At 43.1% G+C, this 26,841-nt stretch overlaps 1 protein-coding gene across 1 annotated transcript; it reads left to right on the top strand.

The window, feature by feature from the left end:
- Window positions 1–1,396: 1,396 nt before the first annotated feature.
- On the top strand, window positions 1,397–26,767 carry CDC7 (cell division cycle 7). The gene is made up of 11 exons (XM_018560295.1): window positions 1,397–1,463; window positions 4,511–4,585; window positions 7,176–7,311; window positions 8,833–8,926; window positions 12,854–12,996; window positions 15,707–15,932; window positions 18,063–18,158; window positions 19,918–20,093; window positions 20,414–20,496; window positions 23,560–23,709; window positions 26,382–26,767. Exons 1-11 carry the CDS (start codon window positions 1,439–1,441, stop codon window positions 26,765–26,767), a joined length of 1,590 nt encoding a protein of 529 aa, XP_018415797.1. The 5' UTR covers window positions 1,397–1,438.
- The last annotated feature ends 74 nt before the right edge of the window (window positions 26,768–26,841 follow it).

Raw genomic sequence — 26,841 nt, 5'->3', positions numbered from 1 at the left:
GCAAAACATTATAAACAATGTAAAATGAAAACCCACTAAAATCTAACAAGGCAGAGAAAAAAGTAACCCAAGAAGCTAATTCAAAAGAGATCTCGGTATAGCTCCCCATCCACATTAACAGCATGGAGAATCTTCCCTGCCGGCTATTGCATTCCAATAGCTGGCACCTGCAGCTATCAGAATACCAGAGCACTGACGGAAGCTGGTTGTAGTCACTGCTCAGCTGACAATTTTCCACCTGGCTCCTTTGATTAAAGTCGATTGAAAAATCAACTTCTGTTCATCCAGGTGTTGTTGGCAGGGCGGCCAACGGATCGAATTGTGTCCAATTGTGCCACGCGTTCCCGTGCGCTCGATCGCACTGTGACTGGAGGGCGTGGCTGTTGTGCCATTGAGTTCAATGCACCGCCATGCCCCAACACAAAGTGAGCGGGCCACAATGCGTACCAGTGCGTTTCAGCCACCCTTCGGGCCGGAACGCACTGTGGCTGGTGTGAACTGGCCCGGAGTCGGCTGGGGCTCCAGGCATCACATCCAAGATGGCAGCACCCATCCGGTCAGGAGTGCAATGGGATCTACCATATTCTAAAAGCACCCAGGAGCAGTCTCTGGACTTTTGGAAGTCTACACAGTGGAGGGTTTTCACATGTAAATAACAAGCAAAAAATACAATAACTGCTCATATAATCTTATGGGAAGATTGGTGTTGTAATTAATAGTCTGGTGACAGGTAATGATGTGCAGGGACCTGGTGTGGACCAAGTTTGATCCGAGTTCACCCAAGCCAATGAAAAATTGTCATTGACGTCCCCCTCCAGCCCAAACAGCTGTGCCTAGGGCATTCCCCATGCGGCATATAGCTGCAGGATGAGGAATACCACAGCAGCATCTGATCGGGGGGGGGTGTCAGTCACAGTTTGGAGAGGGCAATTGTTTATTTTTAACTCTATAGTGTAACTCTACCTCAGTCACCATAGCATTGTACAGGGTTTCACATGTCTATAGTGAACTCTTGACGGAAGCTCGCATAGTTCAGTCACCACATAACCTCAACAAAGCGTACACACAGCCGCTCACCGTACACAAAGGCAAGTCCCGCCCGTACACGGCGAACATACACAAACAAGCCCCGCCCTCACTATGCCGCCACTGGAGCAGACACGTCACGGTTCTACATAGGCAGACCACGCCACCTTCCACAGGTCTTATTCCCGCCCACCGCTGCGATTTATCCAGTCAAATTATGGGAACGCACTCAAAGGCTTTGTCCTATTTGTATACAAGACGACGTCTCGGAGCTCTCCTCCAATCGGCGCACAGACCCGCATAAGCGCCCCGCCCACTTTGTGAAGGCGGGAGGTTTCTACGTCCCGGGGCAGCTGGCAGCGTCGGGTTGGTTTGGCGCCATTCTGTGTTGTTGGTTCCGGGACTCGGAGAAATGGTTGGCAGCGGCGATGCGGCAGGTTAGTAAATAGTTATAAATAATGCAGTGTGCGCAGTTTATTGCAGGCAGTATTTCCGTAGTAAGCAGAACCCTGCAGTAACACATAGTAATTCGTAATGACGCTCGCTCTATAGCTGCTTAATAGTTCATCACAGCAACAGAAAGATCCAAACTGCTATAACACAGAGCACTACATCACAGAGGAGACAAGGCAAAGTGCAGCTTAGGTCAAGTTTATAGTGTTTTGGATATAATGTGCACCCATCCAACCTGCGATCAGCTTTGTCCTGATTGGGGGGATGCCTGTTATGTCAAAGGTGACATTTTCCTCTTCCTGTTGTGTGCCTGTCACAGGAAGCGCAGGCAGCTGTCACAGGAAGCGCAGGCAGCTGTCACAGGAAGCGCAGGCAGCTGTCCCCTGTCACAGGAAGCGCAGGCAGCTGTCCCCTGTCACAGGAAGCGCAGGCAGCTGTCCCCTGTCACAGGAAGCGCAGGCAGCTGTCCCCTGTCACAGGAAGCGCAGGCAGATGTCCCCTGTCACAAGAAGCGCAGGCAGATGTCCCCTGTCACAGGAAGCGCAGGCAGATGTCCCCTGTCACAGGAAGCGCAGGCAGATGTCCCCTGTCACAGGAAGCGCAGGCAGATAGCAATAGAGGATACCTGGACTTGCATAAGTCTTAATCCTTCCCTACTTTAGTAAAATAAAGGTTTTGGTTGTTTTCCCTTTGGATACTGGCTTGCCTTCCATGGATATTGCTCTTTGCTCGGTCTTATTTCACAGAGCTCAGGTCACGCTGATAATTATGCTCTGCTCAGTGTGCGTTCACATTAGCTGTGTTGTCCAATCCATTCCTGACTCATAGACGGGGCAATGTGCCTTATGGCAGAACTCTGGGCACACATTTTATTAACCCTTGCAGTGCTGGGTTAGCCTCACTGCAAGGGTTAATAAAATGTGTGGCTGGAGTTCAGCTAAGTGCTTGTTTTTGTCTAGGGTCAAAAATACTCACCCAATCCTTGGAGCTGGCTTGCTCTTAGAATGGTCCCTGTAGTCTCTCTCTCCCTTCCTTCCACTGAAGCAGTCACAGGTCCCTAAGTCATCACATTCAATACAATGTATAGGACGTGAGGATGCCGGGTGACATACCATTGCTGGAGAGGAGGAGACGAGGCTGTCGCGACCGCTTCCGAGGATCGAAAAAAAATGTTTTAACCTAGAAAAAAACCCAAGCAGTTAACCCTTTGTAGTGTGAGGGTAGCCCCACTGCAAGGGTTAATAAAATGTGTTGCCGCAGAGTTGTTTCACTTTACTGCCATGCACTGCATTGGTGTGCCCTGAATAAAGGGATGGGCTTCATTTTTACACTTCATGTGGTGACGTGCTACAATGCATCACAACACACTGCTGCACATGGCATTTTAGACAAATAAAGTACAAAGGAACCCGTGTGGTGCATTGTAACATCACGTCGTTCCTACACTGTACACCAGGCAGTGTGTGTGATATGGAGCGCAGTGTACACCAGGCAGTGTGTGTGATATGGAGCGCAGTGTACACCAGGCAGTGTGTGTGTGATATGGAGCGCAGTGTACACCAGGCAGTGTGTGTGTTATATGGAGCACAGTGTACACCAGGCAGTGTGAGTGTGTGTGATATGGAGCGCAGTGTACACCAGGCAGTGTGTGTGATATGGAGCGCAGTGTACACCAGGCAGTGTGTGTGATATGGAGCGCAGTGTACACCAGGCAGTGTGTGTGATATGGAGCGCAGTGTACACCAGGCAGTGTGTGTGATATGGAGCGCAGTGTACACCAGGCAGTGTGTGTGATATGGAGCGCAGTGTACACCAGGCAGTGTGTGTGATATGGAGCGCAGTGTACACCAGGCAGTGTGTGTGATATGGAGCGCAGTGTACACCAGGCAGTGTGTGTGATATGGAGCGCAGTGTACACCAGGCAGTGTGTGTGATATGGAGCGCAGTGTACACCAGGCAGTGTGTGTGATATGGGGCGCGGTGCGCACCAGGCAGTGTGTGTGAGATATGGGGCGCGGTGTGCACCCGCCTGCAGGAATGGGCCTCACAGAAGCACTTTATAACAAAGAGTAAATATTTTTAGTATTAAAGCCCAGACAATGTTTCAGTGTAAAGAATCTAAATACATTTCGGGTGCATCAATACAAAATGTGTTCAGAGTTTTACAGTTTGTTTTCTTTCAAATCGGCTGCATGTGGCTCAGTGGGGGATGTGTCGGACCTCTGCAGAGTGGCTGCTGCTTCCACACACTCCAAAGGTTGCACTCTGGCATAGGACAGACCTTTCTACGTAGGCTGTGGTTGCTTTGGAATAAAAAAACAAACTGTTGCACATAACACTTTTTTGTTGTTGTTCATTTGTTTATTTTCATCACATCACTGTTGCACGGTAAGAGCTGCACCTGGCCTGGTCTATAAGGTACAGTGACAGCTAAATTGGTGGGTTGGTTGGTAAATAAACACAATTACCATTACTGAGATCCAGTCAGTGGGATTCCCAGTTGTTGGCGTGAGAACAACCCTGCCAGTGACAGCACCATGTTGAAACCAGGAGCGTGTGCAGCTGATTGCTGAGCTCCGTCCAGAGCATTTCTATATTGCACACCTTACCACTGGTTTTGTCACCTCGGGTGTCTTCGGGTCTTCAGATCTCTTCACCTAAGTTCCAGCACTGCCAGCCTTGGGAGTCTCACTCACTATGCTCCCCAGAGCTAATGCTTCCTTTGTGTTCATCATAATATAGCACAAATTGCGATCCCAGTAAAGAGTTTGGGAACCTCCTCCTAATGGCTTTAATAGGTATGCAGATCAGGAAACTCAAATGCAGTGATTTGTTTCCCACTAGACTCCGTAAAGGACGTAGGGAACAGGTTTATTGATCCTCTAGCTACTAAAACTAAAATCCATTTTGGAGGTACCGGCCTTTCTGTAATAAGAAAAATGTATCTAAATATCCTCCGATTACGCTTCTATTTAGAATGTGGTCATTCTGCCTAAATGTGGTACATAACTGATCCTTTCTTTATTGCCAGCAGAAATTGAGAAGCTCTATGCAGCTGTTCCCCAGATTCGCAATGTCTTCTATGTAATGGGAAAAATCGGAGAGGGTAAGTTTTTTTCAGCATATTTGCAGTAGTATTTAAATCTTTCATTAAAATAGATCATTCTCACTAGCCAGAAATTTTATAGAAACCTACTTTGTGTGCACTAAATGGCTTTGCAAGCATGGTTATTACCATGTAGAACGATCAGTGATATCATTACCCAGTAGCTCCACCCTCTACAGGCTGTCTGCCGAAAACTACAAATGCACCGATACTAGTATCAGTGCAGATACCGAGTATTTGGGTTAGTACTCGTACACGCCCAAATTATTATTATTATTATACAGGATTTATATAGCGCCAATAGTTTGCACAGCGCTTTACAATATAAATATTCTAATACCTTCCCCGATACCAGAACTTCCGATCAGAGAAAGATCTCCTGTGACCGGTAGTGCCGTAAGGAAACATGGGGCTGGCTCCCTGATTGGGCGGGAAGCCGGCTCGATTGTGATTGGCCGGAAAGCTGGCTTCCCAGCCAATCAGCATGGAGCCAGCTTCCCGAGTAAGCGGGTCATTACTTGCCGCTTGGCTTCCTGTTTTGCTGGGAAGCTGGATCAATGCTGATTGGCTGGGAAGCCAGTTTCCCGGCCAATCACAATCGAGCCGGCCAAACAACATGGAGCTGGCTACTCTGTATCGGTGAGTACCGAAAGCATAATATCGGTTCTCGATACCGGAAAACCGGTATTGGTGCTTCCCTACCGAAAACTACAGAAAGGGGCGGATACAAGACCAGTTACCCTGCACAAGGAGAGAGCAGCAGTGACTGGTATTTATTACAGAAAGCTCCTACACAGAAACAAAAGTTTACACAGGATTACTGCACATATGTGGAATAAATACACAAAGCACACTAAGATTCAACTAAGGAAAAGTTAGGAAAACGGGTTGGGTGTGGAGTATAACCAGTAATGTTTTTTTTCAAAGACTCTCTAAAACGAATATATCCTTACACATGTTTTCTGTCCCCCCATTTATTTATTTTTCTTCCTTAGAGAGGCTTGCATTAAGCTAATTGGTTTGAACACATTCATATTGTCAATACACACTGCTGCTATACAACAACAGATAACCATACAGGAGAAAATGAGGGCATATCATGCTTTCCACTTTCACTGAAGGGTCATCCATATTTTCAGTAGGTGTATTATCCTTTAAAGAAAAAACATTTCCTGTGTGAGCAGCTCTGAAAGCCAATTGTCTTCCTGTGTAATGTTAAGTGGTGCCCAAACATATACTAGCGTCCCCCCGTGACCCAAAGCTTAGTATATCGCAAACTACAGCTCACAGTACACTGAGACCACCGCAGCCGGGGCGGGGCCCGACAATGCTGTCGAGATCCACCAAGCTGCGTGAGTGACAGCTGGCTCTGCCTATCTAGAAGCAGAGCCAGCTGTACCCACCCCCTCCCTCGTTGGTTCCTCCAGTCAGCGCTTGGGGGGGGAGGGGTAACTGACAGTCACGGCTCCCTGCAGAGAGATGACCGAGAAGCGAGCGAGCAATGCTATGTGTTTGCTCACTTCCTGATCTATTGAGCTGACGGGTGACCGTTTCATTGTCACGCGTCGGCTCGAACTATGAGGATGAGTGATTTTTCACTCGCCTCCATAGACAAACACATTACTGTGTTTTGTTTGGGGCGTAGGGTGGCTGTACTAAACACCTTCCACTTCTCTTTGTTTTGTAAGGGCGGGCAGCTGTTTTAGTTGGTCATTTGATTCATGCCTAAACTTGGGATGGATAAATTACTGTTGTGTTCACGAGTTGAGCTGGCTTAATTTGAGCCAAAAAAAATCACTTTTGAAGGGCCTGGGGCACATAACATTTCTATTAACAATAGAAAAGGCTTAGCGTCAAATTTCTAGAAGTTGTCCTATGGCACTGATATGGGAAGTCTCTCTCCACACCCACATGACAGCACTGGGTATTTGAGTGGCCAATCACCAAATACCAAGGGTTTCACATTGGAGAGAGTCATAAGGTCTGCCATTTCTGGAAGCATTTTTCTTCACTGCTAGCAGCCAAATAAAGCAACAGTAAGTATAAGCTGCTGGTTTTGCCTCCATTTACGTGAACCTGTTTGCTGTGCATGCACAAAGCACAAAGCACATACTGACTTTGTTTGAATGTGCAGGCTCTGAAGACATTACTCATCCTAATTTTACTATGTGGTGAGCCATTGGCATGGAACAATTGTGTGTGAATAAGGTGTGAGGAACCTGTTTGAGGTCAATAACTTCCTTGGTAGAGAAGCAATGGAAGAAAGGACTGATTTAGGACCTTCAAAAACCAGAAACAAAGCTGAAATGGCAGCTTCCATATTGCTCTCCATGCTGTGTGATCGGAAATGTACTAGAATGTTTGAGGCAGCTGTGTTCAGACCATGCTGCTTCCTTTGCCTTGCAGTCAGTAAAGTATGGGGAGTTATGAATATTTGAGTTTATCAGGTATTGTGTAACGTGCACACATGCTTAAAAGAAGAAAAATGTTCGAGATTTTTAGGTAGATTGCTTACCTGGCTGTCAACTTAGAATTAACAGTGATGATCTGTAACTTGTATATGAAATAATGGGTTATTTATTTTTCCTAGGTACATTTAGTTCTGTTTATTTGGCTATTGCAAGACTTAAGTCAGGGGAGGATATGAAATTTGCTTTGAAACATCTAATCCCTACAAGTCATCCCACACGAATAGCAGCGGAACTGCAATGCCTTACAGTAGCTGGGTAAGTAAAGTTTAAAGGAAACTGGACAGAATTACATGTGCTATAATTTCTGACCATTCCTGTGGAGAATGCTGGCTTCTTGGCTGTCCTTCTGAAAGTATTGATATCGCAGGCAACAAAGTATTCAGAGATGCACTATATGGTCTACAGTTTGTGGACACCTGACCATCATGGCCTTTATACGGCCAAAGGCTTGAGGACACCTGTCAAAATTGGGTTTAGTGAAGGCAACTATTAATTCTACAGCATATGTGGGGACAATTTGGGGAAGTTCCTTCTCGGTTCCAGCATGTCTATGCACAAAGCTAGGTTTGGAGTGTAAGAACTCAAGTGGCCTGGGCTGAGCCCTGATCTCTACCCTAATAAACATCTTAGGGGCAAATTGGACCAGGAGACTTGCCTCACAATTGGCATTCGAATATCAATACCTCAACTCTTTTTTGGGGCTAAATGGGCAACATTTCCACAGCTACACTCCAGAATCTCCTTCTTGGAGGCTGTCCTAGCTAAAAAGGGGGCAACTCCATAAAAATGCCCAAGTTTTTGGATTTGGATGGTCCAACAAAGTCATATAGTTTGTGGTTTTCAGGTGTCCACAAACTAGGAATGTCCCAATACCATTTTCTTTAAGAACAAGTACTTTCCCTCAGGTACTTGCCGATACCAATTACCGATACTTTTTCTTAAAGGGACATGTGACTTTTCTTCTTAAAACAATACAGACTAATGATTTCAGGGCAGTTTCTTTGTAATTATAAAGAACTGTAACTCAATCCTTGATTATTCAGCAATGGGGAATGGCAACCAGCAATTGTGGATTGCTGAAAAGTGTAGTCTGTTATAGCCAGTTGCCATTCTCTATTGCTGTATAATCATTGATCCCATCATCCATGATTATACAGAGCTGCATGTGGGTGCCGGGCTCTCTAGGCGTTGCGGGTTGGTGCTGGGCTTTATGGCGTTGTGGGGCTGCCCTTTTGCTATGCCTGTCTCTGCGGGTGCCGGTAAGGAGATGTGGGGCCAGACCGGCGCTGTCAAAGATGGCTACAGCCAGGTCCTTAGCAGGCTGCCTAAGGTCCCCAGCAAGCGCAGAAGCTCAGGCAGCCGAACCTGTTTAAGGGGTCGGTATCTGCCTTTATTATCGGGGAATTTTAGAAATGCTCGTTGTCGGAACATCCCTACTCAAACTCTTGGCTATATGGTGTGAATACTTATGCAAGTTCCAGACACCTATAGAACCATCAGCTATCCACTATAAAGTGTTACATTCTAGTGTATTCCTTTTGCAGTAATTCCCTGTGGTCCTGAAGTGATCAGCATTACATAGGGGGAAGCGAGGTAGAATTTTGAGCAACTAAAAAACACTTAATGTATTTACTTTTATCATTCAACGTGTTGGGTGTTATTCCAACATGGCTGCAAAAGAAAGTGAATATTATTATGCCTTCATAGCTGGTCTGATAGAAATGTGTACATTTCTTATGAAAAATTTATGGCATGAATTTTTTTCTTCTCTACTAGCGGAGATGACAACGTTATGGGCGTTAAATACTGTTTTAGAAAAAATGATCACGTGGTTATAGTTATGCCTTATTTGGAGCATGAATGTTTTGTGGTAAGTTTTTATAATATTATTTCTTGCATTCACTAATTTTCTGTATAGAAACGCCATGTTAAAGGAGAACTATGGGGTTGGGGTAAGCTCAGTATTCCGCGAGCTGCTGCTCGCTGTATACTGTGACGCCACAGCTGAAACGGATCCCGACAATTCTGTCTGGATCTGCCCAGCTGCGTGAGTGACAGCTGGCTCTGCCGATCTAGAGGCAGAGCCAGCTGTACCCGCCCCCTCCCCCGTCCATTCTGCCAGTCAGCGCTGGAGTATTGGAGAGGGGGGATCATGTCCCTCCCCTGTCACGGCTCTCTGCCGTGACAGGATTGAGAAGTGAGCAAACGCCGGTATGTGTTCGCTCACTTCCCGATCTACTGAGCCGACGTGTGACAGTTTCATTGTCACAGGTCGGTTAGAACTATGAAGATAAGTGAAAAGCACTCACCTCATAGTTCTCCTTTTAAATAGAAAGTCTCCCCTGAAAATAGTAGAATTGTAATGGAGCATAGTTGTTGCTCAGTTGACTTTTTTTTTTATTTTGGGCTTGTTTACACCACATTCAGCCTCCTCTCCAGTTCTGCTGTTTTCCAAAATCCACTGGTATTCAGCTTCACACTAATATGTTGCATTACAATGTGTGGGTGAAGAAAAAAAAACGGTGCATTTGCCATTTGTATTCCAGTCTTTCGAAGATGTTGTGTTCGTGAAACATGGCAACTAAGGACCCTAACTATTAACCAAAATCATTTAATGTATGTTAGTTGTGTATCACTCAGCTGGAGATCCTCAAATCATCTCTGAATTCATGCTGACTGTCCTTCCTTCTGGAGGGTGGCTACTTTTGTCCCCATGGGGGGTGTGTGTGTGTGTTGTAAAGTAGCCACTGCTCCAAGCTTGCTCCTGTGACAATCTCATGCATGGATTCAGAGATGATTTGAGGATCTACAGCCGACAGACGCACAAATAAACGACTTCATAATTAAGGTACTTGACTATTAGAGCTTTAACTGCTGAGTTTAATGTCACTAACTTTTTGTTTTTGTGCTGTTTCTTTCATATAAATGTGAAATGTAAGCAACTTTCACATGTATTCAACGCCTTTTCTGCAGCCTGGAATGACTAACATACTTCAACTTATTTTACAACTTCAAACGTTTTGCTTAGAAATAAATAAATGGACATAAGATTGCATATACACAGCAGAATTTTCATTGACTGGGCCATTTTTAGACATTTTCAGTTCCTGGTTTTAAACCACTCTAGTGTAGCTTTTGATTGTGTATTCTTACAGGAAGGATACACTCTACTCCATCTCCGGTCACCTGCAGACTGTAGAGAGAGAGAGATATGGAGAGAGAGAGAGAGAAATATAGATAGAAATATATTATATATCTGTGTTTGGGTCAACCTTCTTGTCCTCTTAACTTTTGCCAGTGAAAAGCATTAGCATGCTACTGACCCTATGCTTCACCTTCACCATCGGGATAATGTTCTGGAGGTGATGAGCAGTGTTGGCTTTCTGACACAGATAACATTTTGCATTAAGCCCGGAATGCTACATTATGATCTCTGACCAGAAAACCTTTTTTTCACTTGTTTTCTATCTTGGTATGCCAAAGGAGATTTGTATTTATTTCAGCAACCTCTAATGGTTGTAGCAGTGCTTATTTAGGAAGGGATGCACCGATACCGGTATTTTGGTACCGAGTACCGATAATGTTTTTTCGGTACTCGCAGATACCAATTACCGAGTAACGGAAGTACCATTCAGGAAGCCAGGTGGCGTGTAATGACTCGCCACCTGGCTTCCTGATTAACAAAAAAGTCCCCTTTTACCTTACTATGTGCAGCCTGTCAACCCCGGGGGGCCTCTCCAGCAAGAACGTGGCCTTCGTCCGGTACCCAGCCGGAGCCGTCTAGCCGGCCAATCAGGAAGCCGGGCGCCGTGTAATGATGCGACGCCCTGCTTTCTGATTGGCCGGGAGGCCGGCTCCATGCTCTCTTGTCATGAGATAACGAGGGAGCATGAAGCCAGCTTCCCGGCCAATCGGAAAGCAGGGCGTCGCGTCATTAGACGGCGCCCGGCATCCTGATTGCAGGTCGTTGGGGGAGCCCTCCGCACACCTCACAGCAGTCCCGGCCAAGCAAGAAAAGATGGTGCTTGCAGTGATATTGGTTCACGAATGGCGCAGTTCAGACATAGAACAAGCAGGGAATCACCAGCACTCAGCAATGAAAGCAAATTTGTCCTTTTTGTTGGACAGAGGCGTCATAGAAATCAAAAGAACCAACGTTTCGGGGCCGCGCAGGGTCCCTTTCTCAAGGTAGAAAACATGACCGGTTTTCATGTTTTCTACCTTGAAGAAACGTCGGTTCTTTTGATTTCTATGACGCCTCTGTCCAATAAAAGGACAAATTTGCTTTCATTGCTGAGTGCTGGTGATTCACGGCTTCCTGATTAGACGGCTCGGGCTGGGTACCGGACGAAGGCACATTCTCGCTGGAGAGGCCCCGGGGGATGACAGGCTACACATATGAAGGTAAGGTAACCTTACCTCACGAGGCCAGCTTCCGGTCAATCGCAAAACCGGGCAGCGTGTAATGACGCGCTGCCCGGCTTCCTGATACCGGGAGTACTCGTGTTAGGCATCGGAGCATTTGGGCGAGTACTTGCCCAAATACTCGGAATCGGCACCGATATCGATACTAGTATTGGTATCGGTGCATCCCTATATTTAGATGTTTTCTGGGGGTAAATTTAAGAAACTACCTGATCCTCTTAGATATCAGATCTGAAAGACTTTGTAGCTTTTGGGAAAAGTATTCTTAACGGCAACATTTTTTAGTGATGGGAATGCCCTCAAGTCTAAGCCCATGGTATAAGTCCAGAAATGCTAGGAAAGAGGATAGGGGCTATGTCTAAAGTAGAACACACGAGTGCTGATATGATTTTTTTGGTGAATGTTAATGCATTGAGTCATGACTGACATTTAAAGGTTAGGTAAATTGTAACATTAAGCTGCCTCCAACACTCCTCCCACTTTATCATAATGTTAATGATATTGATGCACACAGATATACGGATGTTGGGCAGTACCTAACAATGTGAAAGATAATCTGCAATGCCCAGCTAGTGACAAAGTAGTCTCGGAAGATGTCCCTTTTACCTTATGGATTGAATGCACACATAGCGCAGTAAACACACTAATGGCAGACTGTGCAAAAGGATCCCTTTGAAACCCCCAAACCTCTGTGTATGGGGTGCAAGTGCATGTTGCCTCTCACAGTCCTAGCTCCAATAGTGACCTGTTATCAGGCCCTAGTACTGTTGCATGGGTGTAGGTGTACCTCGATTAATCGATTATTGAAAAAGTTGGCAACTTTTTCAATAATCGATTATGTCGATTAGTTGTTGCAACCCTACCCTCGTGCAAATACTGACTTTTTTAAAAGATGTATTTGTAAAAGACATCCTAGGGGGAATTATATCACATTAGGGGGTGCCTGCTATGCAGCTGGGTGGTTAATTTAGATTCCTTTTTAATACGTGACTTGTGCTTAAGGTGGAAGATGTTCTTGGCAGCATTTTGTTAGAGCTGAAAATCGGTAAGGTATGAAAAGCTACTTTGTAATCTAATTATGGTTTGTTTCAAGGAAAACTAAATACATTTTTATTTACAGCTTGCAAAATACCTACCTATATCTTGCTATCGGCTTCTTGGATTAACACAGAGCACCAACACCACCTTATAAAGTCCATATTGTTTTGTTCACTCCTTTTATTATGTTATAGATGGATAGATCGTATTGTTTCCAGTAGTATGTCTTTCTATTCTGTATATTCCTGATTTATCACACTTTGGGGGGGGGGGGGCTTTTTTGTGTAGCACTTCCTTTTTTTGACCTCTCATTATCTTCTTTTTTTTATTACAGGATATATTACATTCTCTTAGCTTTCAAGAAGCAAAGGAGTACATATTTAACCTCTTTAAAGCACTTAAACGTATCCACTACTATGGGATCCTTCACCGGGACGTTAAACCGAGCAACTTCTTGTACAACAGAAAACTGAAGCAGTACGTTTGGGCACATTATAATATTGTATATGTCAGTATATTTATACCATCATCAGAGGTGATTGGCCGGCATAAACTAGATATCTATGAAAGCAACTTGTGTACCTGTTTTTTGTGTGCGATGTAATCGCAGGGAGGGGAATTTATGAAAACTGGAGCAGACAAAATCTGGAGCAGCTGTACACGGGAACCAATCGGCTTCTCTCTCATTTTCAAATCTTAACTGGACAAACTGAAGAGAGAAGCTGATTGGTTGCCCCAAGCAACTGCTCCAGAATTTCTCTGCTCCAGTTTTGATAAATTTCTCTCCGAGTTCTTGGAGTGCCTCAGCAATCCTTACCTAATGACAGTTGATAAACACTGGTCAGTAATGGACATTAAGACAGTAATGGCAATTGAGAGTAACCTAGATATATATTTTCTGCCTTTTTAGTAGGCAAAATAATGGCTCTGCTTTCAAACAGACATTTGCTTACATGAAGCAGCCATGAGTGCCCAGGTGCATCTGGAAATATCTCGCCCTTTAATGATGGCCACCAATGTTTGAAATACTTTTTGGCCAAGCCCTATGTTAGGTCAAAATGTGTTGGAAGTGGAGCCTGTGTCCAGCGGGATGCAGTCATTTAGAGACTGCTTGTTTTAAAAAAAATAAATGAAACTTTGGTGGCACAGCCTTTTCTTTCAAACCTTAATTGATATCTGCCTATCGTACGATAATCACGGGTGTTCCCGCGATCGTTGGACAATCGGCAGGTGTATGGAAGGCGTGCAACCGTTTCTACTGTACGGTCGCAACGTCTTTCGTCTTCTGAGCACGTTTGAAAACCCGCCGAGAATCGTAAGATTTTCGACGGGTTAGTGGCGTGCTCGGCAGACCAATGCCGAACGGGCCGGTGTGCGCAAGCGCACACTGCCTGCTCAGCATTGGAAGCCCTCCCCTCAGCAGAGCCGGCTTGCGATGATCGCAAGTACGATCTGCCTGTCCAAGATGGGCAGATCGTACGAGATTTTAATTACCTTGCAACCATTGCACAACGAAAGTCATACGATGGTTTTAAGGTGTATGGACACCTTTTTACTTCACGCTCATATTTGTGCTTTAACCTAATAGCGTTAATAGGTTATTACAACCCATCCAAATCCTAATAAGGTCAGAATCTTCTGGAATTTGTCAGTCTTATTTGGTGTGGCAAAACTGTAGTTATAGAACTTTTTTTCATGTCTAAATTGTATTGCATATGTGTAGTAATTTAAGATATTTTTGTGCTGCAGAACATTCCTAACGACCTGGGGAAAAAAATTACCTTGTGAGATTTTGTAAAATCTGCCAGTAATACAGAAGTACATAAGTGTACAAAAAGGTGAATTGGCCTTACTCTCAGAATGTATCATGGCGTTCTTGCTATTCCAGTAAGGGGATAATAAATAGAGTCTGGCTGGTTAGTGCAGAGCAGCAAACGCTGTCTGACAATTGGCCTCTCAGGCACTTGATATATAAACTATACACGACTATGTGGCGCATTCAGGTGACACTATTCTGTGCTCGGTCAGAATTTTTTTTGTTTTTGTTTATCTCAACCTAGATAATGGCGACTTTGCATAATATATAGCCGGAGCTATATAATTTTTGTAACAAACCGTATATCGCATGTAATAATTCTGACCTTTTGTTGCCATAATGTTATGCCGCATCACTATATGTGGGGGTCTACCCATATTGCAACAAAATACGAATTGGGGACATTTTTGTGATTTTTTTTTTTTTTTTAAAGTATATCTAAGGCCTTGTTCACACTAAGCGCATTCCAGGAGCAGAGCAGTTACAGACCAGATCAAAGCTGCGTCCAATGTATTCCAATGGTATTTTGGGCTCTAGTTCCCAACGCAGCGTTCAGTTACAGAGCATGTTAAAAAAAACTGCAGCAAGCTCCAATTTTACCTGCTCTGGAAGGCATCAAAAAAGCATGCAAATGCCCTGGAACGCGCTAAAAGCCCATTCTAAACTACCAAAAATGGCCCGAAACGCATTAAAAACGCGGCACAACCCACTGCACTGCGTGTGCATAAACTCATGCAGATCTGGTCTGCATTTGGTGTGAACAAGCCCTTAAGCCCAAACCTCCAAAATTCAAGCTGCAAGTTCCCTGTCTGCACCACTCAACAAGTTGGAGCAGCATTAGCCGTGTGGAAAATTGTCGGCCGAACAGTGACTATCTTCAGTGAGATGCAGTTGCTGTCCAGGTATTCAGCAGTCGCAGGTCCCACCAGCTGCTGAATACTATAGCAGGGAGATTCCTTCATCCACTCTGTTCAGAATGGATAGGGTAATCGATTTGGTTTCTCTCATTCAGCCTGCTAGCTTTATTCTTGTTCTCCTGGTGACCATTGTCACCACAATTGAAAGCGAGGGGAAAATAAAAACCTTTTGAATTGTTGCCAGAAAAATGATAGACGGAAGAATCTTTTAATGGGGGCGGGGGGCAATTGCTCAAATGACATATTTCTAACAGAATAGTTTCCTTTGTTTGGGGAGATCACCTCTCACTTGCTGTTTCAAGACTGGAAATGAAGAATCTACCAATGGGGCACAAAGGAAAAAAAACTGTTGGGGTTTAACCATTTCACACTCTATCCCAAAAAAAAATGTTGGTTTCAGATAAACTTTAATCATTAATCAGCCCCCTTTTAATGTATTCTGTTTTTTTTACAGGTATGCCCTGGTAGATTTTGGATTGGCCCAAGGAACACCAGACACAAAGATAGAACTTCTGAAAGTCCTTCACTCTAAAAAACAGGGGAGTTGCGTACAAAGTAAACTTCACACAATTTCAGGAACTATACCAGTACCTAGAGAAGTAGTTCTACCAACCTCAACAAAACAGTCTGTTAAAAGACATTGGTCACTTTCCCAGATAAATCCTGGAAACAGTGCAAAGGTTCTGAGTCTTTCTTTTTTCTATTTATTTTGCAAAAATAAAGCATGGCTGCGCTCCTTAAACAAGTATTACTATAGCAGATTCCAACATAAAGGGGTGCACATGAGTGGTGTTTCCGTGCCATGTTGCATTATACTTGCCATGTGTATATCATTCAGGATGTTCAGAACTGATCACTTTGGTCAAATCTATCAAACGCTGATCAATGTAACCCATTGTTTTCATCCCTTCCGTCTGATTTCTAAGCAGTGATTGGATAAAAACGATCGAATGGGTTAAAAAAAATCTTCGCTGCTTGTCCTAATGATTGCTAAATGTTTTGTCCCAGCTTTATTTCTACTCCGATAAAGTATTTTGTGTTATTTCCAATCTAGCAAGCCAACGGTTTAAAGCACGAAGTGATTTTATAGTTTGAACAACTTCCAATAGACTTTCATCCTTTAAAAGTAATTGGAGCAATGATGGCAAACAGTCGTGTTGCATCAATCAATTTTCAAGAAAAAAGGTTAAATGATTGTATTAAACAGTCAGTAGGATAACATATCAGTACTGTATGTCCAGCATGGGCCCTCTTCCCTCCCGTTGTCCTGTAAGAAACCTGCAGACTAATAGGGATATCAAACGTCAATGAGAAACTTCAGCACCGTGCACATTGACATCTTAAAAAATGACCAAGTAATTGATGAAAGTAACTTAATCATAAGAGCACCGTGTGCCGAGGACCCTGGTTTGTAGATGAAATATGTGAATGCAATGCAGCACAGACATGTCACTTGTGTGCACTTAAAGTGGAACTCCAGCCTAGACTATAGTTTTTGTCTTTGGGGCAAAGAAGAGTTAGTACCATTGCCACTTGCACAGAGGTCGTCAACCTTTCAAACAGGCATACACAGAGCAAAAAAAAGTGCATCTAAAGCCAAAACCTCCTATGTCTCTTCCGTTCATTGAAGGACACAGCCGAATCTTCATTTTTACAGAAGGGTTATATGCCACTTGCAGGAGTAGGAAGCTGGGCAGATAAAAACAACAAAGTGAGGCCCTTGCTGGTGGCTCAACCCCCCACTTGTTAGAGGTAGCTCAGTTTTCTGCGTAACTTCGAGGAGTAAGGACCTAGCACCCTGCTGGGGTCTTTTTTACTATATTTGTTTTCTTTTTATATAGGATGCTGTTGCTTCTGCAGACTAGGGTTTTGGCCGCAAGGCTTTCGCGGGGGACTGTTTAGTTATGCGGGTGCCTCTTTTTGTTCTGTTTAGTTTTTAGCTCTCGGTTCTCACTTCTTTGGGACGTCCCTTCTGTAAAATGAAGTTTCGGCTGTGTCCTTCAATGACCGGAAGAGAAAAAAAGATTTTTTGGAAGTTATTGTAAAATCCTTTCCGCCAAGTTCATTGAATGACACAGCCAAACACTTGCAAAGTGCAAAAGTGCAAAAAAAACAAAGCACAGATCTGGGGCTGTTCAAAAAAAAAAATCATTTTTTTTGTTTTGATAGTTGTCTTTTTGTTCTCATTAGGGAGATTTAATCTCTCATTGCCCTGGGGACCACTGTCATGGAGACTAAGTAAGGAATATTTCAAAAGGTGCCAACATTCAAAGGGGACACTAGTTTCAGTGACAACTAAAAGGGCATTTCCGTCACAATGGAGAGATTTCCTCTTGTTTCCTGTTGTGTCTGCTGGTTTAGAAGTGAAATTCTCTACTATATCCAAAATGGGCGAGTAAAAAAAGGCTGACTTTAGATATGATTTAACCCTTCTCCAGTCTTAAAAAAAAAAAATCAGGAGTTCCACTTTAACAGTGTGACCATCTGTAAGAAAATTAAAAATAGAACTTGTAATTTTGCATGTAGCAATTTTGTTGTATATTGATTTTTTTTTTCCGCTCTGTAGTTTGTCTGCTTTACTTCAAGTACTGTATGTTCCAGTGGGTGTTTGTGTTATGATGCTGCTTATTATGATGTTTATTGCTCTGTCTAGACTGTTCTTTCTGCACATGGAAAGGGTTTATATGCCTGAAATCATGCATGCAGCTGTTCTCACTTTATGTCACTCCCTAAATATGCAATTAGTTGGTGTTGCAAAGTGATAAATATATAATTCTTATTGTGCTCCATTTGGATGTCATCTCTTCTAGGAAGGATTACTTGGTGGATCTACACAGAGGTCTGTGTTTGGAGAGAAGAATTTTAATGTCCACAGTACTGCCTCCCTTGAAGTCACAAATGCAAAAGTAAGCAACACTTGTGAATAATAAACACATATACAAGATATCCTATTATACCGTTGGGTACTGATCATTTAAAGGAAAACTCCAGCAGTTTTATGGGCAGTGGGGATAATGTTGTCTTTATTAATCTGGCTCAGTGATGGAGTAGATGGATAATGCACTTCCCTGCTCATCCTCCATGAGTAGTAGAATTTGTTGGACTAGAATCATTCCATCTGTGTGGCATTGCTTCATAACCAGTGATGACAGATGTACACATTGTAGAATAGCTGATCAGTTGGTAGAAAATGGTAGTTAGTCACAGTAATACCAGGTGGAAATGAAAAGGGGAAAACAAGCCTGAAAAATTAAAGCAACCACATCCAAGGACCATTTTGCTGCAATTTATTAAGGGGGCTGTTCACTAAGCTGCAGAAGGCAGCCGAATGAATAAACGACCCGAGGTGAAGTGAGCAGAAGCCTGTTTTGGTTCTTTATTGCAACCGTGCAAGGGTTTTCTTAGCCATACATCGGCTACATTCGGCTCACTTCACCTTCCTTCGGCTCGGCCAAACAGCCTCAGCACGTTCAGCCAACTCGAAGGGAAGAGCCCGTTTGCCTCAGCCGATGCAACATCTGGATCGGCTGAGGCGAACGTGAACGTTCAGCACTTAATTCCCTGCTGTTCACCCCTATTCTCCAAGGGTGAGTTAATTGCCAAATGTTCGGCTCTTTATTAGGTCATTCTGTTCACTACCTCGGAGGTAGCGACAGAAGGAAAAACGTGATTGTAAACAAAAGAAGAAAAAAAACTGTGGGATCCCCTTTCCAAATTATGCCAGACCCTTTAGTGCGTACAGCAGCCTTTCGCTTCTGCGTAACCAAAGGTTTTCTGCAGCTGAAGTGAGCCAAAGGATTAGACAAACATTCGGCTAAATCCTTCGACTCTGGTGAATAACCCCCGAAGTTTTATTTTTGGGTTTAGATACACTTTAAAGGAAAATGTCGTCATGTGATTGATACCCCAAACATTTTTTTTTCTTTAACCAGTTGACATCCGCGGTGTTAAACCCCCTTCCCATCCAGACGATCGGCGGGCTATGGAGCTGCCGATCGTCTATATGTGAAACACCCGGTAACGGGTGTTTGCATTGGTCGGGTCTTTTCTGCCCGTGCGTGCCCGCTAGGGGGCGCGCGCGAGCAGAAAAAAAATGCCGTCTGGAGACGGCAACCCACCAATGCAGTGCCGTCCGTCCGTTTTTTTACAACGGGCGGACGGCAGGTGGTTAAACTTAAAGTTGCAAATATTGAAATTTTACTTGAGCACTCGTCTGCGTTTATGGTGTTGCTCCATTACTGACAGAATTTCTGCAGAAGTTCTGTTTAAATTTTTTTTATCAAAATCAAGTAATCGTACCGCCATTTGTTTTCTGGGGCACCTTAATGTACAGGCTACCAATAGCCACTGCAGTGGGTGTGCCCAGCAGCAGCACAGAGACCTCCTTCAGCACTACAGGACTAGTTCAGTTGATTGTGACAAACTACTACTCAATAGAGTAGAGAATCAAGAAAATGTAGATAAGTAATACAAATGAGAAAATGTTCCACTGCTATAAATTACAGGCACACTTGTTTATAAAAGTAAATGTTAAACAGCACCTGGAAACGCCTACTTACTGCGTTGTCACTTAAAGTTTTGAAAATGCAGATTTCTTCTATAATGAAGTTCCTGTAGAAAGCATCATTGGATTAAATGTTGTGTACCACAACTGCATTTTTACAGAGCACAAAGCAGCCCAAGACATCAGATGTTGCATCCAGAAAACTGGCAGCTCGAAAAACTGTTCTTGCAAAAAACACAAGTACTGGGGTGGTCAGGAAAACTGCCAGCACTTGCCCAGCAAGCCTGACCTGTGACTGTTATGCAAGAGATCAAGTTTGCAGTATTTGCCTTGCAAGGTAAAGTATTTTGATAATGTTCTAAAACCGAGCAGAACACGTTTTCTCTGTCTAGTGGAATTAGCTGTCCATCTATTGCACAGCTGGCTCAGCTTAAGATGTACTATCTTTCTTCAATGCCTGGAATTGATGGCAATCAAATATGCTTTTTTGCAAAAATAAACAAATCTTTCATCAATCATTACAATTATACTCTGGTATCAGAACTTTTTTTGTTTTTTTATATATATTTGGAGTCGTCTTTTGTGCAGTCCTAATAGACAGTTCTTTGTCTAGTCCTTGGCATCCTTTTAACACTTATTTCTTCTCTTTTTGTGAAGAACCAGACAAGTTGCTCCAAGAGCTGGTACTCCTGGGTTTCGTGCTCCAGAGGTGCTAACTAAGTGTCCTAATCAGACTACTTGTAAGTATTTCATATTTTCTTTGGGTAAAAGTCACCAGCTCCATTGGTATTCTTCAGTTGTATGGAGAAGCCTTTCTATTTAATAAATCTATTTGCATGGTCTTGCATCTATCCAGCTGTAACAAATATTCAGAAATATTTGATGAGCTGAAAATCCTAATTGTGGTTTTGTGTATTGCTCACCGGACAAATTTTTTTTTTTTTCATGCAATTTTTGCATGTGCTGCCTGTTTCATGTGTACTGAAATATTCCCGTTAGGAACACTGGAAACCATCAGATAACCCACTAAATGTTAACCGTGCCTAAAAGGGTCAGTACACCATACTCTATAGCTCCCTGCTTCACCTCGGTGTTTAGAGTTTCCTAGTCTATCTTTCTGTGTTTAAGCAACTTCTGTTGCCTTCTTTATAATATAAAGTTAAATAATCCAACACGGTGATTGGACTCCCCACCTAATGGACACAGCAGGAGTGCAGACCCAGGAAGGCGAGGATAGTGATCTCAACAGTAGTGTTCCTTTTTAGCGATATAAGAAATAACTCTTCATCAGCAGAAAAACTGAAATCTGTTTTGGGTGGATTTTTTTTTTTTTTTTTAATCACCTTCACTTTTTTTTTTTTACATATTTTAGGAATGCCAGTGGTAAGGTTAGATTTCCCCCCAATCCAAAGCCAATCCATCTTACACTGAACATTTGGGAGAACCTCCCCTGCTATTGAACAGGCTTTGTTCATTCACCTGCAAAAATCTTTAAGGGTGATTCATGCACTGGCCAAAATGTACAGATGCAGCGGGGTATTGTTGTATATGCATTTGAGTATCCAGCACATATTTCTTGTTGGTAGTTCTTACAGTCTCTTTTGTCCCTCTGGTTTTGGCCAGTTTGGTCTGAAACTGCCCAGCTGCAAAAAGTGACCCATATTATACTATAAACGTAAAGCCCATTTCCAAGTACAAAAAGAGGCTACCTCTGCGCTGCAAGGGTTAGCTGCTCATTTCATGTGCAGGGGTATGATAGAGGACTTTAACTTATCTGATCCCCTACCAATTAGTGCTCACCTCTCTCCCCTCCACTGGACTGCACCTCAGTGTACTCGTGTATAATGTAGGGTTATGATCCCTGCATTAGATGGGATGACACTAAAACTAAACTAAAGTGGGAAAAGACTGCAGGCGCTGGTCTGGGAGCCTGTAGAAGCAGACGTCAAGTAAGTAAAAATCCTTTACAAAGGTCCACACAAAAACAAGCAGATAACCCTTAGGCCCCATTCACACTGGAAGCGGCCAGCACGTACAGCTCTGTGCTGCGTGCACGGCCGTATCGGGCAGCTCCCGGGAAGGACAGGTGCTGCATTTGATTAGTACGCAGCCCCCGTCCTTCTCTATGGGACTGCAAGGGGAGTTTTTTGTCTGGTTTTGTTTTTTTAATTGCGGATAGGTTTTGAGTCATCACTTATTGAGAATGTGAATCATACTCAGCTGGTTGGTATTACATTTTTGCAAAATGTTAGATTTTGGTTTTTTTTCCCCTTTAGAAACCTATAATTTGCAGATACTTTATAATTGAAACAATATGTGAGAATGTTTGTTTACACAGAGAAGGTCATATGTTTCTTTTGGTGTACGTCTGGAATGCAGTGTCCACATTTGTCATCTTAAAATGGATTCACTTGTCATTTGAGGATCTTGTCTAGATATTGCAACTTTTCCTTTTGTTCCAGATTTTTTTTTTTTTATTTAGCCAGTTGTAAAGCAAAGAAGACTTTACTTATGTTCTGTAGTCCTATATTCAAAACACAACATTCTGAATATTATGGACCAAAGGCCTAATTCGCATTTGTCCATTTTCAGGCACATGCATTTTCCATGAAATCATGCGTTGCTATTATTATTATTATTATTATTATTACATAGTATTTATATAGCGCCAACAGTTTGCGCAGCGCTTTACAACATAAGGAAGACGTTACAATCACAATAGAATTCATGACAAGATGGTAAGGGGGGCCCTGCCCCTGAGGGCTTACAATCTAAAAGAGGAGGGGGAAATGATACATGAGGAGGTAGCTGTGTGGGGATGAATTATTTGAGAATGTGCATTTGCATGCGCTAACTTGTGTTGACCTCCATTTCCAGCCATGTTACATAAAATCAAATAAATGCAAATACACATATGCCCCCCTTACCGTTCTGCTCAATAAATCCTATGATAAAAGAAACCCTGAATTATTTATTGCAGAAGACGTTGCTCCTGTGGTGGCTGGTCACATTACAAATTTAAGTCTGGTCATGTGATCTCAGACGAAGGGGCTTAGAGTCTGAAGTTTGTGAAGAGCCAGCAGTGTCACGCCAGGCCAGCCAAGCCTCGGTGACTGAGATTCTTCCTGCCAGCTACCCACACCATCAACCAGTGTTATACCGTATACCAAGATTTAGAGATTCTTGCTGGGCCTATGCTGTTACCATCTGAGGAAGCCACTCTCGGGTTGAGTAACTGGTGTCTCTCTCTAAAGTGCCCTGTCTGTGTGACCACCTTCTTGCTAAGCTGTTGTTTTTTTTACTTGTTTGTATGTTAAAAATAAACTTGCAAATCTCACACAGACTAATAATGTATTTGACCGTGAAGTCTGTTTTGTTTGTGCCAAACTTTGTTGTTTGTGCTTTTATAAAGGCATCATTCACACTGCCGTGCGTATTGTACCATATGCAACCTATGCAAATAAATGGCTCCATACACACAGCCGCGTGTAGAGCCATATATTTGCGTAGCGTATATATGTGCAAAAACGGAATGGAACAGAGATGTGTCCGGGCAGCGTATTTACGCGCATATACGCGTGTTTACGCGTCTATACGCTCGTACAGCGCATTAAAAATTCCATTTCGAGTGATGCATTCTGGGATTGCATATAGCGCACGTATAGACGCGTATATACGCAATATACAATTTTGCTTGTGTTGTGTGTGAATGAGGCCAAATCAGCCCAACTATTTGCTGAGCTTCAGGATATCTCATTAAAAGTAGGATGGCAATTCTAATTTTACTGTTTTTTTTATTGCAGCTATTGACATGTGGTCTGCAGGCATCATATTTCTCTCCCTTCTCAGTGGAAGATATCATTTCTTCAATGCTGGCGATGATATGAATGCTTTGGCACAAATCATGACGATCCGTGGTTCACAAGAGACCATTAAAGCTGCTAAGCAGTTTGGTAAGCGTTCAGAGGAGAATTTCTTCTAAAACAAGTTGTGCAGCTACTCATATTTATAGTCATATCATTTTGGTAAATTGGTAAGACAGTATTACAGTCTAAACTGTGTACTATAACCTAACTGGAAGCTGTGCCTGGTGTGTTGGAAAAAAACAAAAGCTTTAGTTAAAACAGACCTTTTTAATAAAATGTCTTTTAAAGCTGTGTTTTTAATCTAGCTGTGACAGATGTAAAAAATAGTATTAGACTGGCTAAATTTCCTTTTGCTGGAGAAAATATTAATCGACGCTTGTCACCTGACCAAAATCTGAGGTCTTAGGCTGTCACATGATCTTTGCTCTATGAAGGCATAATCCAGTCTAAACTCTGAGCCTCACTTTCAACCCAATGTATGAGCTAACCTCTTAGCCTTGGTTAAAAGAGAACTATGGGATAAGTGTTTGTTTTTCCCCATAGTTTTCCTTAGGGTCACGGGAGGACATAAACTAGTGTCCTCCCGTGACCCAACAAATAGCACACTCGCCAGCCAGCATGCAAAAATACTTGTCTCACCGCTAAGGTTAAAAATTTGAGGTTTAGATGCACGTCTTCTGCAGAAAATGTGGACACAGCCGTGTCGCACAGCCGTGCCAAGGCACCTCTAAAAAGTGCGGTCCTAACTAAACTATGAGAGTCCATCTTGGAGCACATGGGGCAAAATTGGGTGCAGGTTTGTCAGGAGGAAGCCCAACCTCCCTTAAAGGCACAGGGACGCACAAGGGATCCCGCACGCCACAAGGCAGCTGAGACCCCCCATGCATCACTGCACCAAATCAGTCAAGCAAAACAAATGGCAAACGCACTCATCGATTTGTTACCAGTTTTACAGCAAGGTGCACATGGAAGGGCCTAATACAGTACAAACGGCAAAAAGTTTTCCCAGCACACTCGCCAGCATGCAAAAAAACTTGTCTCACCGCTAAGGTTAAAAACAGAGGTCCTGTGACCCAAAGACTGCCGCAGCTGGGGCAGATCCCAAAAATGCTGTGGAGATCCACCCAGCTGCGTGAGTGACAGCTGGCTCTACCTATCTACAGTCAGAGCCAGCTGTGCGCCCTTCCCGTCACTTCCTCCTGTCAGCGCTGGAGGATCGGGGGGGGGGATCCCTGCAGGGAGCCGTGACTAACAGTCACTGCTCTCTGCAGGGAGATGATCGAGGAGTGAGTGAGCGGCCGTATGTGTACGCCCACTTCCCAATGTATTGAGCCGACGTAACAGTTTCATTGTCACACGTCGGCTCAAACTATGAGGATGAGTGATTTTTCACTCACCTCCATAGTTCTCCTTTTAAGGAAGCAGCGCTGGAGTAGCTTTTTTTTTTTTTTTTTTTTTTTGTACAGGGAAGGCAAGTAAACATGAAAGCCATTCTGTCACTTTAACTCCATCCCAGCAACTCTGCTAGTAACGTTTGAGTATTAGTACTCTTTAAAGTGACTGTTTAAGAATACAGAAAACTGCTTAGTGGAGGTTTTACCACTTTCACATTCTATCCAAAATGTATAAAGAAAAAGTGTTGTGTGTGTATATATAGATACACTTTAAGAAACTAAAGAGAAATAAATGTCATAAATCTATCTTTGGTAGAGAAGGTGTCCTTGTCTGTTCTCCACATTGGTCATGTGATATCTACTGGGACAACAGCTCTGTCTCATCCTTCCCATCAATAAAGGTTATTTTGACTTGTTACCAGAGAGACAGGAGCACCAATATAATTTGAACAGTCAACATTAAAGTGCATGTTAAGGCAAAATGAAATAAAAGAAAATATGTAATTTACTATATCTGCAATACATGAACATTTCCAGTTGTATCCCCTTTAAAGACCCTACAAGTACAGGAAAATACATGTTGGTCTGCCAAAAATACATTGACATCCGAATTCCTGTTGTGAAGAAAACATAGGAAACCGGCGCACCGATCTAAGTGCAGTATAAAGTGGCTATTTAATAAGGTTAAAAGTAATGCACTTACAGGATATTAAAAAAACATCTCGCCTGTCACGCGTCAGATGAAAGTCCCATCTCAGCTGCTGGTCCGAGATTGCTATCAGGATAGGGAGAGAGCAGAGTCCAGTTCAGTCCAGAAAGATTCCAGGACGCCTGTGCTGGAAGACACAGGTCTGATCCAGTGGCAAATTCCTGTTGTGGGCTGACAGCACACAGCATTTTTGTGAGCTGAGTGGTGTCAGCCTTGCCCAGTGTGTTTTGCTAAACTAATCATCCACTTTCAGATCTCCTAGAATGTTTTGTAGTCAAGGATAAGAAATTGGAAGGGCACTTGAAGAGGGTATGTGATGGTCTTGAATTTCTGACCAGATCAGCAGGGTTTGTTTGTTTTTGCGCGCTTGTCAAACAGATTGAACAAAATGCTTCCAATAGTATATTGGCCAGAAGGGAGTTTATCTTGTAGGGTTTACATTCACGTTAAGTATGTTACCTGTAGCCTTTCTTTGTACTATTTTTAGCTTTTCACTACAAAAATGACTTACAAGGGCTTTAAAAAAAATCAGTCCTAGTTTATTTCACAGCTCTCAAAGATGGGACTGATCATTGGATTTGGAATTAGTGGGAGAAAATGATCTTCTTGACATTTTGACTAAACATTTTTGGCTAAAATATTTTTGTCTCCTCCAGATAAGACCGTGCTTTGTAGCAAAGAACTTCCTGCAAAAGATTTAAGAACATTATGTGAAGGACTAAGAAGAGTGTGCATGGTGCCTGCATTAGGTAGTGAAGCAGAACTTCAAAAGCAGCGGACTTCACTGCAGCTAAAAATGATAGAAAATCAAGATGGCTGGTTTGTTGAGCAGACTATCAGTCCTGCTGAGGATATCGATAAAAGTTTAAACTGTGCACCCATGACTGAGGGCACAGTATTTAAACAATATAACATGAATGGCTGGGACAGCGTACCAGATGAGGCATACCATCTATTAGACCGATTGCTGGATATGAATCCAGCTACGCGGATCACAGCCGAGGAAGCATTGTTACATCCACTCTTTAGCGATCTCATATGAATATCTAATTTAGATGGACTTTGACACTAGAAATTTTTTTTTTTTTTTTGTATTTTCCTATTTATCTCTATATT

The sequence above is a fragment of the Nanorana parkeri genome, unplaced genomic scaffold, assembly GCF_000935625.1.
Source record: "Nanorana parkeri isolate BGI_ZX_2015 unplaced genomic scaffold, ASM93562v1 scaffold447, whole genome shotgun sequence".
Classification (NCBI taxonomy): Eukaryota; Metazoa; Chordata; class Amphibia; order Anura; family Dicroglossidae; genus Nanorana; species Nanorana parkeri.
This window is presented reverse-complemented; position numbering and strand designations above follow the sequence as displayed.